Source organism: Lottia gigantea (assembly GCF_000327385.1).
Source record: "Lottia gigantea unplaced genomic scaffold LOTGIsca_182, whole genome shotgun sequence".
In the NCBI taxonomy this organism is placed as follows: domain Eukaryota; kingdom Metazoa; phylum Mollusca; class Gastropoda; family Lottiidae; genus Lottia; species Lottia gigantea.
In genome coordinates this window covers 204,200-223,284 of record NW_008708330.1, presented here as the reverse complement: position 1 = coordinate 223,284, position 19,085 = coordinate 204,200, and the positions used below count along the sequence as shown (strand labels likewise).

The 19,085-nt window shown below is 31.9% G+C and overlaps 1 protein-coding gene across 1 annotated transcript in view; it reads right to left on the bottom strand.

Moving 5' to 3' along the window:
- Nucleotides 1-291: 291 nt before the first annotated feature.
- Nucleotides 292-19,085, bottom strand: part of LOTGIDRAFT_201560 (hypothetical protein) — a 41,339-nt gene continuing 22,545 nt past the window's right edge. The window contains exons 2-6 of the mRNA XM_009052441.1: nucleotides 14,315-14,503; nucleotides 9,098-9,247; nucleotides 4,597-4,644; nucleotides 1,725-1,796; nucleotides 292-1,076 (exon numbers count right to left, since the gene is read on the bottom strand). Coding sequence (XP_009050689.1) covers nucleotides 742-1,076; nucleotides 1,725-1,796; nucleotides 4,597-4,644; nucleotides 9,098-9,247; nucleotides 14,315-14,503 — 794 coding nt within the window. The 3' untranslated portion in view covers nucleotides 292-741. The remainder of the gene's footprint in view (nucleotides 1,077-1,724; nucleotides 1,797-4,596; nucleotides 4,645-9,097; nucleotides 9,248-14,314; nucleotides 14,504-19,085) is intronic.

Below are 19,085 nucleotides of genomic sequence, written 5' to 3'. Positions count from 1 at the left end.
ACCACTTTCGTACCCGCGGTACCGTTTCTTCTTACGTCCTTGCTTTCTTATATTATTATATTGTTCAACGACACAGCATTCATGCCCAGTTTGTAACATTGGTTTATATCTAATTCATTTTCATTGTACACTATCCGCACTTTAAGAGCACTGGTATTACATCACGATGGTACACGGTACATCATAAACGCACAGTTCGTACTCGTATAGCATAGCTTATATAGCATGGTATGTTATAGACCATTAATGTACTGTCCGATTATTAAAATAGATATTATCATATGGTACTGTCCATGCCAGCATTGGTAATATATAAGATGGTACCGAAACTGTACGTTAAACTTTCTATGGTATATGGAACATCATCCGCGCTTCAAGAACATTCATATTACACCAATATCTCGTAAATAATAATAACATTATAATGATAATAATATATACATCAGTAGTTCCAGATAATTATTTCAAAGATGAAAGTCGCTATTATTAAATAAAATTACTTTAAAAACAATAACTCTATACAACACAATAAAATAATTTACAATGAACGGTAAACTATAACGTCAAAGTAACAACACTTAGATCTCAGCATTTTTCAACAGTTCCGTCAAAATATGTGTTTTTTTTTAATATCACAACTCCTTCAATTTTGTCTAAAAATCTCATCCAAATCTCAGTTTATATACTTAGTTCGAGGTATAATTCAAACAGCACTTTAAAGTATATTAAGATCAGTTTCGATCAGTTGTGACACTTTCCACGTCGTTCGTGTTTGACAAATCGTCGTAATCTACGTTGCCATTTATCTTTCCATCTTATCACCACACTTTTCCTATCTATGACAAATCCACTGCGGCTATCATTTCTCTTGTGTTTACCCACAATTAAATACCTACGACTTAATCGAATCTTCGGGCATTTACATTGCAGATCTTTCTTGGGTACCCATAGGTACGTTCCTCCACGTCTAGCGCGGTCAATTGGTGAGGTACCTCGTTTGTAGGAATTCAAAACGTTGATGGTAAATTTCACCCAATCGTCAACTTTTTCTCGGGAAACAACTTGGGCATGGATAGCTGCAATAGACAACGATAGATTATGAATTACAGTTTATAGGGTTTTAATTAAATCTTGATCCATATCTAGATATTCACATATAGATATCAGCCTCGTGATCTTATCTTGACATCAACATCTAGATCTATACATAGATATCTAGATCTTATCTTGACATCAACATCTAGATCTACACATAGATTTCTAGATCTTATCTTGACATCAACATCTAGATCTATACATAGATTTCTAGATCTTATCTTGACATCAACATCTAGATCTATACATAGATATCTAGATCTTATCTTGACATCAACATCTAGATCTATACATAGATTTCTAGATCTTATCTTGACATCAACAACTAGATCAATATTGATATTCACAAAACCACCAATATTTGTTCTATGCATCGAGCTACATCAGGATCTAAATCCAAATTTGATAGAGGACTGGCTAATGGGCAAGTTTATCTGCTTCAAAGTATTCGTAAAATTGGAATTTGAAATTACAAAAGGTAGCAGATTAGGGAGAAGATACCAATTATTTCTATCAGGTCATGTGAGATAACACCACCATGAAATACAACACAAAATATTCTGTATCCAGTAAGAAATATATGGTAAAGATTTCTATATAAAATGATATGTTGAGCTTGTGTAACTTACCAAAATCACGTCGACAGAATTTTTTAATACTTAATCTTCGGCTTCTTTTCTTACATTTTTTACAACTATCTTCTATAATAAATAATAGATCACATTATAATAGCATATTATTTGTTATTACTTAAATTACATTAGCACCGTTTTAACTCTACCTCTGTCATTATTATTAAAGATAACTGAAAGGAAACGGGCTAGTAAACGGACCATATGGGCAGATAATAACGCCATTGGTCTACTGTACACGATTTTTTATACATGTACTAGTCCAATATCTATGGATCCGAAATCTTTCATGTGCATTGTTGGGGCTTTTTTAACGTCACTGGACAACATTTTTAAGGGAGGGGCGAAATATTTCCCATGGAAGAGGACGTGCCCTAACAGATCAGTTTACTATCATAGATTACTAACCCATGATGGACATCAACATACCAGTCCAAAAATCTACAAGAATTTCATTTCCTCGTGTTCTAAAAGCACACATGAGAATGATATTCATTCTTTTGATATGCACATAACCTACTGCGCACAAATTCACATTATATTTTACGAAATGTGTTGAAATCTCTGAGAATATTCCTAGCACATTTATTTATCAAAATCAGGCCAACAGATGAGTTGGAACTTCAATAGCTACGAGTTCTCCGAAACCATGCCCTATCCTTTTTTCAAAAAATTACTTTCAATCACAAAGGGAAATATATAATGGTTTTCAAAGAAAAGCTCGAAATAGTTTCTTCAAACGAAGAGAATGTTCCAAAGGTGGTATATTTATTATTTTTCCTTTTATTTAAACAAATAAATAGAAATCAAAGAGATTAAACAGATTTGATTTTCTTCAATAAAACACACCGTATGCTGATAATTACAAATAGGAACTTTAGATAACCAGATTAAAGGCATACAAAAGGGAGGTAATTCAACAATAAAGATATTCAAAACTAATTAACCATCGCAGCTATTTATGGCTCTATTAGAAACGTGATCATTTATTCTTAAGCTTTCTTCAGAATTAAATCCCGTTGTTTGAATTTAATATCCACTAAACTGGCCATAAATTGACCGGAAGTCAATTGAAAGGGGAGCTTATGCATTGTACTTAATATTTGGCCACCGGAAGTAACATTTTAATAATGTATTTATTTAATTAGTATCAAGTCACACTACCGGATATTCTAGACTAATTAAATAGGCAAGATTATACCAGTTTTATTGAGTTTTAATTCAAATCAAGAGAAATATAAAAGCGTCAAAATATCAAAGATGGAGTTCAAGGTGTAACTAAGCATTGTTCAAGATGATAATAGAGTTAAGAAAGTCGTTACAAAATTTACATGACATTACTTAAGATTTTGTAAAAAGTAAAATTAGCGTTGAATGTGAAGTGTTTACCACAAAAGGTATGAAGAAAATTGGGAGAAGTATTTTGTAGACATTGTAGAAATAAATGGTCAACATTGCTTTACTCTTTGTATAACCAGTAGGTAAATACAAAGTTTCTACTTAATTGTTCTTGTCATTATTACACTTGACCAGGTGTGAGGGCAGACTTTCTTTTGATCTTTTTACCTGTACTTGAGATCAATGCAAGGTGTGTGGTCACATTTCCTGCACTTCAAATGAGACTTGTGAGAAAATTTAACTAGAAATTAATTGCTTTGTATCAGTCTCCCTTTATAGCTATGTATATTAGACATAGAGCCATCTTCAATATCAACAATATTAAAGGGGCAGCTTCGCCATTTTTTGTGGGTTGATTTGGGTCTTGAATATAATATGTAAATAGTCTTCAGAAATACTAAAAATGTACGAAAATCACATAATTCCTTAAAAAATATCTCAAACTAGGAATTTTACTTTCTATTTCTATAGATGTCTTTCCTATATATAGAGTCTAAAGAAAAAACGAGTCGTCTTTTTAATTTTCTAACGCGGATAATTCTGGACACACATGGATATGAAGGTTCACATTTTGACAGTGAGCTGTAAACACTATCAGTTTCTGAGACTAAAGTACGATTGGTCAAACGACTGGCGAACATGTTCCTTTAATAGAAAGCCCAAGTTACTGAACGACCCTATGTTATGTTAACGTCTCTACAAAAACTTTCTAAAAGGAAATAATTTGGAGAAATAACATTTAGCACTTTACAATCAATAGTTATAGATTTGTCTTATGTTCACATTCGAGACGAAATTGTAAAAAAATGCCGACATACTTCAAAAGGTGATCAATAGTGTATGCCTATACCATATACTAAATAGCGATGTTATTTTTTTAAGTACAATATAAGTAAACAGTTTAATAACGATTCCAAGCAGACAGAAGATTATTGATGATTCTGTCCTTAATGACCTAAACCATGCAGATATCTACATTAGTTAGGAGGAGAATGAGGTTTTATTTTTACTTTATCAACCATGAAATTCATTGAACGGCTTTTTAATCTATTCTTAAACTCCATCCTTCTATTCTGTACATCACATTAACTCTGAAGTTGTCTGCTAGTAAATTAGTCTGTTCTGATTATTTTAGTTCTAGTTAGCTACAACAGTACCGTGGTAAATCAGGGTTAATTTCAAATAGAGCGAGAAAGGAACCGGTCATTTTAGTACAAGTATAATATAGACATTAAAATGGACTTTTAAAAGTTACCAAGCTTCGGTGCAACTGAGAGTTTCATAATATACTCTTTGGTCACTTTTTAGTTATATATATCTCTGAATCAAATTTACTTATTTTGTTTCCTGCAAAGACTTTTTAAAGGATGGGTTAGTTATCAAATTGCCTTGAGAAGATGGTGCTTACTGAGACCCATAAAACAAAACTTACTAACTGGTGAAATCTAACTTTGAAAAATATAAAAATTACCTTGAGTTGGTTGGCGGTTGGGTCCCCTCATATCAGTTACAGGAATCTCTGAAAATAAATAGATATATCACTTACACTTACTGAGAATTTACTTTAAAGGGATATACTCACGTAATTACATTGTTATATATGTAGAAATAAACCTAAAATTTGGTGAATTAGTCGGACAAATTATTATTGGAATTGTTAAAGCGAGAATGTGCCAAAATGGACAAGAAACTTCATATGTAATCTTGGTGAGACACCCAAAGAAGTTAGCTGAGACCAGGTCCAATCCCGGAGTAAAAACCAATGCAAAATTAACAATGTATTTACGTGAATTGTTCCCTTTGATAATTGATTGAAAGTATTAAAGAGTTATGATTAATAATATACAACATCAATCTACAGTAAAAAATACTAAAACTTAGAGGTGATTGTAAAGAGGTCTTCTAATTTTTTTATGTGTATTGGGGACATTGATAGCATCAATTTGCACCCTTCCAATTTTCAATTAGATGTCTGTAGTTCCTGCAATTCCACTAAAACCTAGTGTTTGACGACGTCATTAATCGCGAAATATGCTTGAATCACTTAAGGCTTTCGCGATTAGTGACGTCATCAAACGCAGTGTCCCCGATACACATAAAAGATTTATAAAACCTCTTTACAATCCCTTTAATAATAACTTGGCTGAATCAATCTGAAAATAGTTTACATCTTAAAAATTATATCAAGATTAGATGAAAAAAGTTATCTCTTATTAACATTTCATGTTATTTTTCAAAATTCGTTTGATTATTTTGGTTAAAATTGATTTTTAGAATTTCGGATAAGATGGAAAAGGACGTCATGTAAAAAAGATAGGTCTACAATTTCAAGTGTATGAATTAGTGATAGAACGAATGCGTTTTGCAGATCTACTAAATTGCATATACTTTTATTCATCCAAACGCACGTTTTTATAAATCTGTAAAACTGGGCTATATAAATTATCTAGTCTGAATCGAAAAGATCTGCTAAATGCCACGTTAAATGAATCTGTGAAAGCTTTCATCATATCTTGATAAATGTTGAAGAAAATACAAATCGATTAGCGCCATTCTACATCGATATATCTTGTCTGTATATTTGACTTACTACATAGATATCAACCAAATAATTTTATATTGGATGGGTTTTTCTCCTTTTATCTTATCATAGACCAAGTTTGTATTATTTATTAGGGATGTATCTTTTTCTTACTCACGACTTGAATACATTCTCTACGCTTTTAAACAGTCATATACAATTTCTTAAGCTAACACAAATTTACATGGCTGTACATCTATTGAACAGTTCACACTTCATACTAGAATTCATGTTTACCTATCATTCTCTTAAATAGGACTACTAGTTTTTCAATTTGCCAAATGTACACAATCTTATAGACATTTGTCAACATCAAGGTGCTCTACTTTAAAGGTGAATGTTGACATTGGTCTGTGTTAAATTTCTCTCGTGTATAAAAAGGACCGTCCTTATGGGTAAGCATTGTAGCGGTGAAAACGAGTCTTATTTTGGTTAATTTCTTGACAATGTGAAGAAAAAGAAACGTATGTAACGTTTATTATTAAAAGGTGCTTCGTTTCACCTTTAGCTAGTGAAATTTGAAGAATCTCGCTATTCGAATGTTTAGATAGAGCCCCTATGATACTTACTATACCAAGGTATTTTGAATTTTAAATAGGTTTAAATAAGAAGACGATGACCTTTGTAGATGTAGCTAGAATACTTTAAATGATAAATATTCAAAAGTGACATATCTTACATTTTTGCATTTCATTTGCACTATAACACTCTCTAGAGAAAAAGAGCATTGCGTGAGAAATTCATCTTGGATGACCAAATTTCTTAAATATACTCCCGCCAGATGTGTGGTTTAAAAACTGTCTCTGGTTTGGTGATGGTGCAACATTCAATTGTTTATTGTGCAAAACCGCAGTAACCATGGCAATCTTTGCTTGATCTCTTTGTGTTTAAAATTTACTACGCTTAAAAGAGATTTCCTGGTGTTATAAGTGTGGTCACTTTTGGCTTGTAAGTGCGCCATACTGGGTTTCCTTCCAAACCATCTGTTGTTCCTGTTATTCCAGACAACTTGGCCAGATTACGACGTCGCAATCGGAACCCATTCAAATCAAGCAATAGTGATCTGATCTCTAATAAACCAGCAAGAAAGCCTATTTGAATTCTTTTAAGAACAATATTCGACATACATCGCAAGCCATTCAAGCAATAGGCCCATCTACAAGAAGCTATGATATTCATAATTAAGCAATCATGATTTATTACGCGACGCAGTAACGCATTATAGCAATTAATATAACAACAACTCTTCAAGAAATAGATTGTATTGAAATTGTACTTAATATTTCACCGTCAATACATTAGTATTTCATCTCGTCTGAAGAGCCTAGCACTGATTAAACTAAGAAAGGTGATTTCAATTATTATGAACTGAAAAACGTGATAAAGGGACACAGTCGTCTAAATATGTGTTTTACCAGCAAAAGAGCTCAATATTAGTTACCACTGTTCAGAAAAAAAAACTTCGAACGATCGGTTCTACTACAATTCAGGAGATTTTGTGATAATGACGTCATAGATATTTAGTTTACAAAGAATTGCAAAATTTGAATGATTCAAATCGTTGCTATCTGAGTTTCCATAAACCATAAAAGTTTTAAAAAACAACTCCTTTAATAATATCCTGAAAGTGACGACGGCCTAAATTAACGCTGATGCTGAATTGCAGAAGAACCTTGCGTCGGATCATAATTCTGAAATGTTTTTTTTTGGCATATATTTAGACGACTGTATCCCTTAATTAAAAAAACCAACGACAGATATCATGCAATAAAAAAGGAAATATGTAAAGTATTTTGAAATGTTAAAGATAGTGTAAGAAAATGAGTAGAACCAAACAATACAGATGTTAACAATCAACATAGTCTTACAACCAACAACTTTTTATCATTCTATTTAAACATGGTTTTAATTAATCCAAAATATGTGTTACCACTTTCAGCATAAACTTCCTCTATCAAGTTGGCAAATTTGACTTCTCATCATCTTCACAATATCAAGCTATTACGAATTCTACTTTACACCTTGAGATCATTTGACACTTTTTTGTATCACAGAATGCAGTCATTTGATTGGATTGTACACGTGAATGCAGCCAATCGGAGTCCTCTGCAGAAATATTGGACAATATGACAGAACGTATATTCGAGGGTTCTCATTGACTGTATTTGCTATCGTACAATCCAATCAAACTTCCATGTTACAAGAAAAGTGCTTAATGAAATCAGGGTATAAGACGAAGATCGTAATAGCTTGACATTGTGAAGATGACTTCCAATATGTTCCATACGTTGTTATTGCTAATGTCTTCTTCTGATTATGATTGGAGTGTTTTAAATTAAAACATGATGGCACTGATCGTTTTTCTATGTCTAACATCATGTCTTAATAATGCCAACCTGATAGAGAATGTCTTATTTGAAAATTCCTGCAACTTATCATGTTGTGCGATGTGTTTTTGTAATTAAAATGTGTTAAGACATATAGAAATTTGGTAGAAATCATGCTGTAATTACTTTCTCTGTGTTTAACACTAAAAATAGCCCCTTTCCTATTTATTTCATTTGACAGGCGTTTAGGATCTGTAAGAAAAACGGTATATAATTTGTTGATGCGTTTGTTTTTCATACAATTTCAAATAACAATTATTAATTTTTTGAAATGCCTCGAATTCCTGAGTGCAAAGCATTATGAATTATAGTTTTCTATTCGGCGATGATTAGGAGATGGGGCACTCTCCGTTCTCGTTTCTAATGGAATGGTAATTTGTGAATTTGTGAGATATTTGAAGAATGACAAGTAAAATATGACATGATGGAACGGGTAACGATTAATTCCTGGAGGCCTGTTGTCAAAAGTATCATAACTTTCAGATATACATAGAATGTATTACAATGCTGTTTAATTGCTTGATATTAATGTTACATCCAAGGAGATAATTTTATACTATTAAAGGAATATATAGGGGCTGAAATGTTTGCTTTATCAGATAATTCAGCTTAATTTCAGTTTCCGTATCGAAATTCGACATTTAGTTTTTAGAATTTTAACAAAAAAGTAACGTTGAAGTTATGTCACATTTTATCGGTTGTAATAAGACACGCTTTCGTAAAAAATCTACACGAATATTGATAACGAAGTAGAAGTGACACTTTGATTTTGAAAAATATACGGAAACTGAAATGATGCTTTATTATCAGTTAAAGCAAATATTCCTTACATATCTCTTGAATATACGAGGATAGTAAACATGGACATGTTCACAACAGGCCACCATACAAGAATATACGATAATTAAAAGGATATACATAGATAGAATGGAATATAAACCAAATGGCAATCTCAAGCCAGCTGTAAGAATTCAACTGTTTGGTTTTAATTAAAAGTCACTTACTGATGCATGGTGCAATGGGAGATTTGCTTTGCTGATATCCTTTAGCACATCTATTACAGGTCAGTCCAGTAACCCCGTCCTTACATGGACATTGTCCAGTTGTTTGGTTACAGGTTTTACCTAGGGCTCCAACAGGATGACAATCGCAAGCTGAAAATAAAATTAATGCAGTTATATTATTGGGTATTATCACAATGTTCTAAAGTTGCACATCAAAATCGGCTTTCAGTTTCTTAAAATATAGATATTCCCTATATTAATGTGAAATATTTGCACAAGAATGACTTTAATTCAGTAAAATTAATTGTCCATAGCTCAATTAAATATTCAAAGATAGGCTAAAGAATGACATTTTGTGATCTTTTAAATATTACATAAAAATTATTTTTAATTCAGTAAAATTACTAAAATCAATGTACATGACTCAAAAAATTCCGAGCCTTCAAATAAAAAATTGAAATTTTCAATTGACTGCCAATAAACTAAAAAGCAATGCGGTAAAGTTTATAATTTTCATCAAATTTTAAGCTACCAGTAGATTTTTCAATGGTAACTGCATATATTTCACAATGTTGATAATTCTATTTTGCCAAGTTATAAGAGAATTTATGCCAAGGTACAAGAGAATTTATGCCAAGGTACAAGAGAATTTATGCCAAGGTACAAGAGAATTTATGCCAAGGTACAAGACACTTTAAACCATGGCAAGTGAAGATGGTACTGTAGTAAGATTCTATATAATAAAAATAAATAAAAAGCAAATCTAGGGCGGGGAACAACCACCAACAATGTTCCTGATATCGTATATAAATATCTTTATCACATCTAGCTGATTATAAATATACACTTTGAAATCTAACCCTCAAAATAACACCGTCAAAATAACACAGGTATCAACTAGAGATGGAGGCTAACGTTACTAGTATTCAATATGTTTAGAAGGTAAATGAAAACAGGAGTAGTTGTTATTTTATTGGTAATGGCAACAATCAAACAGTCTAACGTCTACCAGAAAGTATAAACATCTAGAAGTATGGGAGTTCCACTGCTAGGTTACTGTTGGGAGCGTTGAGGTAGTGACATAGGGCATGCTTACCCTTTTGCAACTACCCAATGCCATGTTGCCTGTACACAATAAGGGTTAAACCAAACCTTTGAGAGGCCGCTACGAAAACTATCAGAGATGGAAAGATGTTTCGTACAGATTTTACACAATGTATATCGAAACTTCATTTACTTTAGGAATTGGTATCTATTCAAAGCGACTAAAAATACTATGGACTAAAAAAGAATCAGTCTATGCCCAAGTTTTATGTCTAGTCAATACTGATTTAGGGACAAAATACAAATAAGCTGTTTTGATTGTAAAACGTACTAACCAAAACTATTTAGGATTTGAAAGGATTAATTTTTGTATTGCATAGCTGACTACAAACACAATAAATACGTATTTTTTCGTTATTTTTAGGTTGAAATTTTTAAAGGGGTGAAGAGTTGTCTAATATTTTCAACGTCCTTACGAATGTTCTTTAATATAATATGTACGTTTTTATCTTTTGATACCTATTAAAGACGAAGCGAACGCCGGATTCCCATTTTAAAAATGACGACAGCGTCATTATTTCAAAGTATGCCTATAATATTATGCGTAATAAAAAACGCCATTATGTAAGTAGAACGTAAACATGATCATGCCCCCATTTCGCACCCCCTTCAGACATTTTGTCATATTGTTGAAATAAGCTATGTCCTTTTCAAAAAGGGTCGTAAACTGGCTTTAATAATAGTTTAACTTTAAATACTTAAAGTAATCATTCACATCTTAATATCTAGAGCAGTGAATTGAGAAAGGCTGACCTTTAAATCAGGTAAATGCAAATTTGTTCAATTGCCCTTAAAATTGCTGTTATCATACATTTTATCAGGTGCTTTTTCTATAGAAAATCACAGCTGGTAGTTGTTCGACTATAAGATAACAGCTTTGTCGTGAAACATTGACATAATATTGAAAATTTAATTTTTAAATTATTTAGTCATTTACCTATCTTTTTCTATTGTATAAAATGCACTTTTACATTTGTACATACTATCATTGATCTCTGCGCAATCCCGGAAGTCATAATCATTCTCGATAATTAAGCAATCACACAATTTCTTTTTTAACAATGATCTAGAAAAATTCTTTTTTGCGCAGTTCCGGAAGTACTATAGTATCAAGTCAAAGCTCGAGCTGTCTACTGGAAGTAATATATTGAACCTACACATATACATTTATCATAACCAGGATCAAAAGAGGTTTTCTAGCTTTTGCATGTGTACGAACATTTCCGGTGCAGCGTCCATGGTTCCTGTAATTCTAGGAAAGGTTTATCAAATTATGACGCCACCATTGCAAGAAGTATTCAGTTCTTTTGAAAATCATATTCTTTTTTTTTATTATAATTGCAGGATCCACATTTTGTGGGCCAGAAATAAGTATCCCCAAGAGAAGACCTCTTATAAAACCCGACAAAAATGCGTTAGAAGAGCGTTGCAGTTTCGATCTAACATTTAATGAAAAACCAAGTCATTTATTAAGTCGTTTCGTAGTCGAAAGTCATTAAAATTAATTCCAAGGTGCTCTGAGATAAGCCGTGGTAGAATTTAGTGATATAATCAGAGATGTATAGTACTATTTCAACTTATTTAGACAGATCTAAACCTCGCCCTATAATTTCACTTTCTGTTACACCTAACATATATCACTTATATTATGTGTTTAGATTTTAATAAGATTTAATTAAGTTACTGTTATACACAATGACAAATTTTCTTTATTTTCAAATAGATCTTTATTCCGTTATATTATTCACATTTAAAGGGATCTAATCGTGTAACCAATTGATTTACGAACTTAAAGCCTAATTTCAGCCAGCCGTAGTACTTTTCAGAATGAAAATCAGGTGTATGATTCGTCCTAATTCAACAAAAAGTGCAACATGATAGGGCTGTCACTTCAAGACCATTTTTAACATTTCTCGCGTGCAGCTACAACCAATGACATCTTAATATCAGTAAAAATTGTTCGTTAGAATGTAAGGATCCAACGTATAGTAACTAAATTGTAAGCGAACCAGTCGTGGTGATGTAATTCTGAGAAGTGTTACAGGTATTACAATATTCAGACTAAATCCCTTTTAGTCTTTTTACCTTCATTTTAATAAGCATTCCTGATTGTTCAAATTATTCATTTTCGCCTGAATCAATTCCGTTATCACATAATCCTTGAAATATATTAGAAAATTGTCTAAGCGTGTTCCAAAGCCAACTCTTTTTCAGTTCAATGGTTCATCTTGTGCTTTCTAGTAAACTTTGAATGATGTCGTTTTAAAATAATTGTTCACTTAAATGGGAGTAGCTGTTTAAGCAAAAACTATCTAATCCTGCCTTTTGATACCGGTTCTATTCATGGGTCTATATTGTTGTATTTAATAGGTATAAACCGGGATGAATGAATGAAACAGAGAAATATCATGTAACATTCTGATTTCTTTTCAAATGTTTGATCTCAGGGGATCGAAAGTTGGACTCCACCCAAACGGTTTTTGTTCATTTTAGAAATTAAACTTGTTTAAAAGTACAATTTAGGTATCAAAGGTATTTAAGAATTTAAATATACCTCGACCAAAATATAATATTATGTGTGCTATTATACAGAGAGTATTCAATTTTTCCAAACCGGAAGTCGATCGTATTAAATTATTAATTCAAGAAAGGACCGCAGCTAAAACAATCAATAACCATATTTTAAAAGTACAATATATTTATTAATTTATGTATAAATCGACCAAAAATGTGTGCTCCTATACAGGCAGTATTCATTTATTTTTCTAATCCGGAGGTCGGCCATATTGATAAGAAGTAATCAAAGAAAAGACCGCAGTTAAAACAATCCATAATCATATTTTTAAAGTACAATTTTTATATTAAGGGCATTTATTAATATTAATATACATCGACCAAAATATAATTATAAGAATTCATTTTTTCTAAAGCGGATGTCGGCCATATTGAAAGGAAGTAATCAAAGAAAGGACCGCAGTCAAACATTCCTTTTTAGATTTTCATGATGAATAAAATATTCTAATCTGCCAAGTCTATTGTTATCTTTCACGACGTTCACCCAATTATTTACAGAGTAAAAACCAAATTAAACAAGGCGTTGAATCTTATGATTAATTTGTACTTCTCTTCCAAAATTTTGATTAAGAAAAATATTTTATTATTATTTTGTCTGGCGTCCCAAATTGTTCAAAAATAGTCCAAACTAAACAAATTTCCACATTCTTGAAGCCTAACAATCTCATTAGATATTATTGAAGTCAAATTCCCAATCTAGGTGGTAGATTTTACCATAAAGGTGTTGAAAGATATACTAACACATGTGGTGGAATGTCATTCTTAACTGTCGGCATTTATTACGCGGTGTTGAAAATTTTATCAAATCTTTGTTTCCTACATCCAATTTGACTCTTACAATTTCTTTATTTTGATACTGTCTGTATAGTGATATACACGTTCCCAAGCCTGCCAAACACGTCAACCCCCTACAAAGGGCGATAACTTTTATCTGAACTTGAGTCAGTTTGACGTCAATGCTGGTCTTAAATTTATTTTATAATCTGTTTATTAATGAATTTATTATAAATGAAAAACTGGGTTAAATTGATAAGACTAATTTTTTCTTGGTAAATTACAACATTTCTATAAGCAGAATTAAAACAAGTTTTCATTTTCCGATTCCATGATCTTTTGGGATTTGAATTTTGACCATTGTCACTATAGCTTAAATGGAAAAGCATGCCCTAGACTAAAAGATATAAACTACTGTATCTGAAACTACGGGGTACTAGACTAGATCTATGGAAGTCCACACCAAACTAAACACTATCTATGATATATTAAAACTCTATAGTGATATCACCCTGCCTACCTTTGCAGGCTCGACGACTTGTGATATGTTTATCTGGATCACGATAATATCCTTCATCACAATAATGACAATTTCTGCCCTTTGTATTGTGTCTACAGTTTAAACAGACACCACCACTGCGCCCTCCGGATAGGATGTACAATTCTCTATTAAAACGGCAACGACGAGCATGCAAATTACAACTGCAAGCTGGAACAAAAAGACAAGACACACATAAAAACACATGACAACATCGAGTCTCTCACCTTTACAAGCTTTTCTGTGGGTTATAGGTTTACTTCTGTCCCTATAGTAACCTTCTTTACAATAATTACAGTTTCTGCCAGCAGTATTATGACGACATTTTAAACATACTCCTCCACTTTTATAACCTGATAGAGTATATAACTCCATATTGAACCGGCATTGACGAGCATGAAGGTTACAATTACAAGCTGTAAGAGACAATTCTTCAGTGTTACAAATTTTAACAGTAATTCAATAAATAGAAATCTGAAGGCGAATAGAAATATAATGGCAATAATTAGCCACCATATATTCAATGTGTTTGATGTACATGTACATTTGTTTGTATGGTTGTTTTTAATGTAAGAATATGTAAATGCGGGTGATGACAAAAGTATTATGACCATTATTGGCCACCATACATGTACATTTAACTTCATTTGCAGTAGCATACTGATATCCTTACGTTAAGTATTATGCATATTAGCATCATGTTAAAAAAATCATAGTCATTGGTAGGAAATTAACCATATAGATCTTTATCTGATATACATTATACATGTGTAATATATCAACTGAAAATCTACGGTGGTCCATTCATGACATGCATCATTAATGTAATATTTTATTTGATGGGATTGGTGATGATAATTTTGTACGTTTATGCAATGGTAATATTTACACTTGAGGGATTGTCAAGAGGGTTTTCTAAAACTTTTTATGTGTATTAAGGGTACTGATAGCATCGATTTGCGCAATTATCATTTTCAGTCAAACGTCTGTTTGTCTAACAATTGCACTAACTCTCCATCTTAAAAGCCCTTAGATATTATTACAAGCTTTTGTGTTTAGAAAACCTTTTCATAACCCCTTTAAAGTCTTCTGCTGAAACTCGTGCTATGTCAAGTAACTTTATTAAAATTTATATCAAAATGTATAAGATATATTTGCATAATACTACGTTCATTTGCAACGATTAACTGTCGATACTTCATAATTTGATGCATATCACCTTTTTAAAGGAACAGTTTCGCCATTTTCGACATTTTTGGGGGTTGATTTTGGTGTTGAATATATGTAAATAGCCTTCAGAAGTACTAGAAATGTACAAAAATCACAATTTTTTTCAAAAATAATTCAATCTAGGAACTTCACTTTCTATTTCAATATAAACATTTCTTTTCTGTACATTACAGAGTTGCAAGAAAAGATGAGTCTTCATTTTAACATTCAAACGTGGATAATTCTGGACACATGGATTTGGAGGCTCAAATTTCGATGGTGAACTGTTTACTACTGATTAGCTTAGCTAAAAACTTATCGTTTCTGAGACTAAAGTAAAATTGGTCAAACGGATGTCGAACCTGTCTCTTTAAAGGCGGTGCAAGAACTGTTATAATGTGTCGGGTCTTTATCATCAGTGCATCTACATTATAAATAGGAAATATGTTTAAAGTAAATGTGTTTTATGTTAAGTTAATACCACCATCAGTTATTTCTTACAGATTGTGTTAGTTGTATAATGTTGAGTATGTTAATTATAAGGTAATTATCAGGTGTGATAGATTAAGTTGAGAGGAGAACGTTTAAACTACACTGTAAATCATTACTGTAAAAATCTCTGTATTACAGACAGTCTTGCTGTGCTGTTTTTATGGTTACTATTGTCATCCATAGCGTTAATGTAACGTGAAATTACTTATTAGACATAGCATACAAAAATTATGTTTTAAGTGTTTTCTGTACAAAAAATATTCAGTAAAATATACAGAACTTTGTAAGCAGTCAGTGCTTATTCGCCATTTATAATGATAATGATGCTAAAATAGTGCTCAATACATCATTGTAGAACGATATAGAAATATTCTATTTATAGAAATATATTAATTACTGTATGTATTTACAGACAATTCTGTCATTTACCGTTCTGTGATTTTAACAGAGCAAGCAAAATGAAATGAATGGAGTTTTACGTCCTGCTCTTCTGCACCATTTGGGCTAATAACAGAGCAAGAAGACCCGAGTTCTCTATCGGAGACAACATTAATACTGTTAAGTGTATATATTATATTTTACAGTGTATGCATTTTTGTATTTTATGTATAGATTATTTTGTGTCTATTGATATGTTTGGTATTTCACTACGCCATTTCTCTTTTCAATGTGCCACATTTTTGTACTTAACGACAGTACAAACCATTGACGATATTTAGCTATATAATACGTATACGTTAGAATTCGACCTTTTTTATATTCAATATTTATTTTGACTGAACATTGACTTCAAGTTGCACCATCGTGTATTTTACTATCTTTCTTCCGCAAGATATATTCATTTTATAAAGGATATTTACGTAACATTTATAAAAGCCTGTCTTCAATAAGATCCATATCTCTTTGGTCCACGTCAATTGATCCATGTCACTTTGGTCCACGTCAATTGATCCATATCTCTTTGGTCCACGTCAATTGATCCATGTCACTTTGGTCCACGTCAATTGTTATATGTGAATCGGTCAAACGATTCCTGTTACTTTACACAATAGCAGTTTTCTTTGGTCAAAACAGAATGATCGTAGCAGAAGTCAGAATGCATTGCTTAGACCACAGATCTGTACACAAACTTAAATTTCGCCTAACAACAAATTTGGTAGCTCTGATGATCATAGTAAGCTATGAACAAAAACCGCAACAAACAGTTTTAAGGGTTTATTTTAAAAAAGAGTGTGTCTGGGACATTTTTTACTACTTATACGAGACAACTTTTTATAATAGTCAACGTATTCATGATTCATCTAATAAATGGTTCATTTAAATAAGAATATTGAAGTTATGTTAAATACGGTATGAATAAACTAACACAAGCAACAATTATTTTATTCAAAACGCTTCACCGATTCATTCTAAGATTATTTGGATAAGAAATTGTATTTGTTAAATATATTAAGCATGGTGTATTTTGTGTTATCGGCCCTCTGTATACGGCTAATTAATCCTATATTATTTCTACTAGATCGTGTTGATTGACGTGAGGAAATTTTGTCAGTGATTGTGTTTGTATTTTGGGTCTAATTGTATTTAAGGTCTCAAGTAATAAGAACGACACCTGTGTTTGCTCTTTATTATTATAAATCTCTATACATTTGTCTTCAATGACTGTATTTAGTTTTCGTCCAATTGTTTATTAAACATATTATGCTAATTGCTTATCCAGAATTACTATGGTTTTCATATTGTTAAATTGGTCGTTAGGGAGTCATTGAAAGACACGTTTCAACTTATCACTAAGAAGAATATCAAATTATGTCACTTTTTTGCAAGTGTCAGAATCAAATTGCTTAAATAATAACATAATTTGAGCTCTATCGCATGTCGCTTGTAGGCTTCCCGTTTGGTACACAGTGGCTTAACTACCACAGGGACTGGTTGAACCAAGTCTATGGGCTACCACCCCTTAGGGGCTCCACCCACTGAAAAAAATTCAAGGGAGCATAAGTTTAGAAAAAAATATTGCCAGGGGAGAGGCCCAAAAACACTTAATTCCACGAGCCCTGTGTCATTTAGTTGAGCCACTGTTGGTACACCCGATAGCACTCTGTTACTGGGATTGTCAACATGTTTTTGTTATATATGCCCCATTCTTGTTTTCTTTCGTTCCTTTACTTCCTATATGTTCTAAGATCGAAATTATTTCAAACTACAGGTACTGTAGAATCATCTGAATTAAAAAGTTTGGTATATTTTGACGAATACAATATGAAAGATAAGACGTGTAGTGATTTTCATTATCTTATACCATATAAATATGATAAACTGTTCAATTAAATATTAATTCTCTAACACCTGCGTTTATCATTATTTATTATATTATTTATTATAATAGATTACATATGGTACTGTTGGCAGCTTTCTTTGGTTTCCTTTAATTCAATTCCACCGAATCTGTTACTATCTTGCATGTACATTTCAGATTTCCATCATTCTGTGGTGCTGCTTCATATTAATATATGTGCAGTAGATGTCTAAAAACCCTTTGTGGCTTTTAAGAGTTAGATGCAATTTTAAATTTGTCATTTCCGGTTTTTACAATTAGTAAACAGCTTCGTTACATAACAAAACTTCACTCGAAGAAAAAGTATATCAAATATTGCACATTTTGTCTTATTCTTTATGAAAATTTCCACAAAAAGATTTCCAAAGCGTTAAATCCTGCCAAAGACCCATGCAAAACCTTACAAGAGTTCCAATGGAAAAATACCTGGAATTGCAGTTTTACTATGTAATATTATGCACAATACAGAATATAGAACACACTATCTACAGAAAATGCCATAAATCATCAACATATATTTTACGAATTTACATTATCATAAAATGTCTAATCTTTTAAATAAATATTTAGTTTATTTTCATGCAGTAGGTCTGTCATATTTAGAAACCATGAAAGAAAACAGAAAGATATTTCAAACGAGTGATGAAATATGGGCTGTAAAGAGAGCTTAATAAAATTTTCCTATTTTTTAATCTAATATGCTTAAATAACACAATACAATAGATCCTATTTAAACTACACTAATTAATCATAAATCAGAGCTTTCAGATAGTAACACTAGTAAAAACTAGCAGTAGATATGTGAACTTTAACCTCAACAGCTGGAAACTTTATTTAACTTAAACAACACCCATTATTTTCCCAGCCTACTTGTAAGATTAATATACATTCTCTGCATTGCATTTGTTCAATAATCATAGCGTGGTGACATTGAAATATTTTACACTAACGGCGTCGAC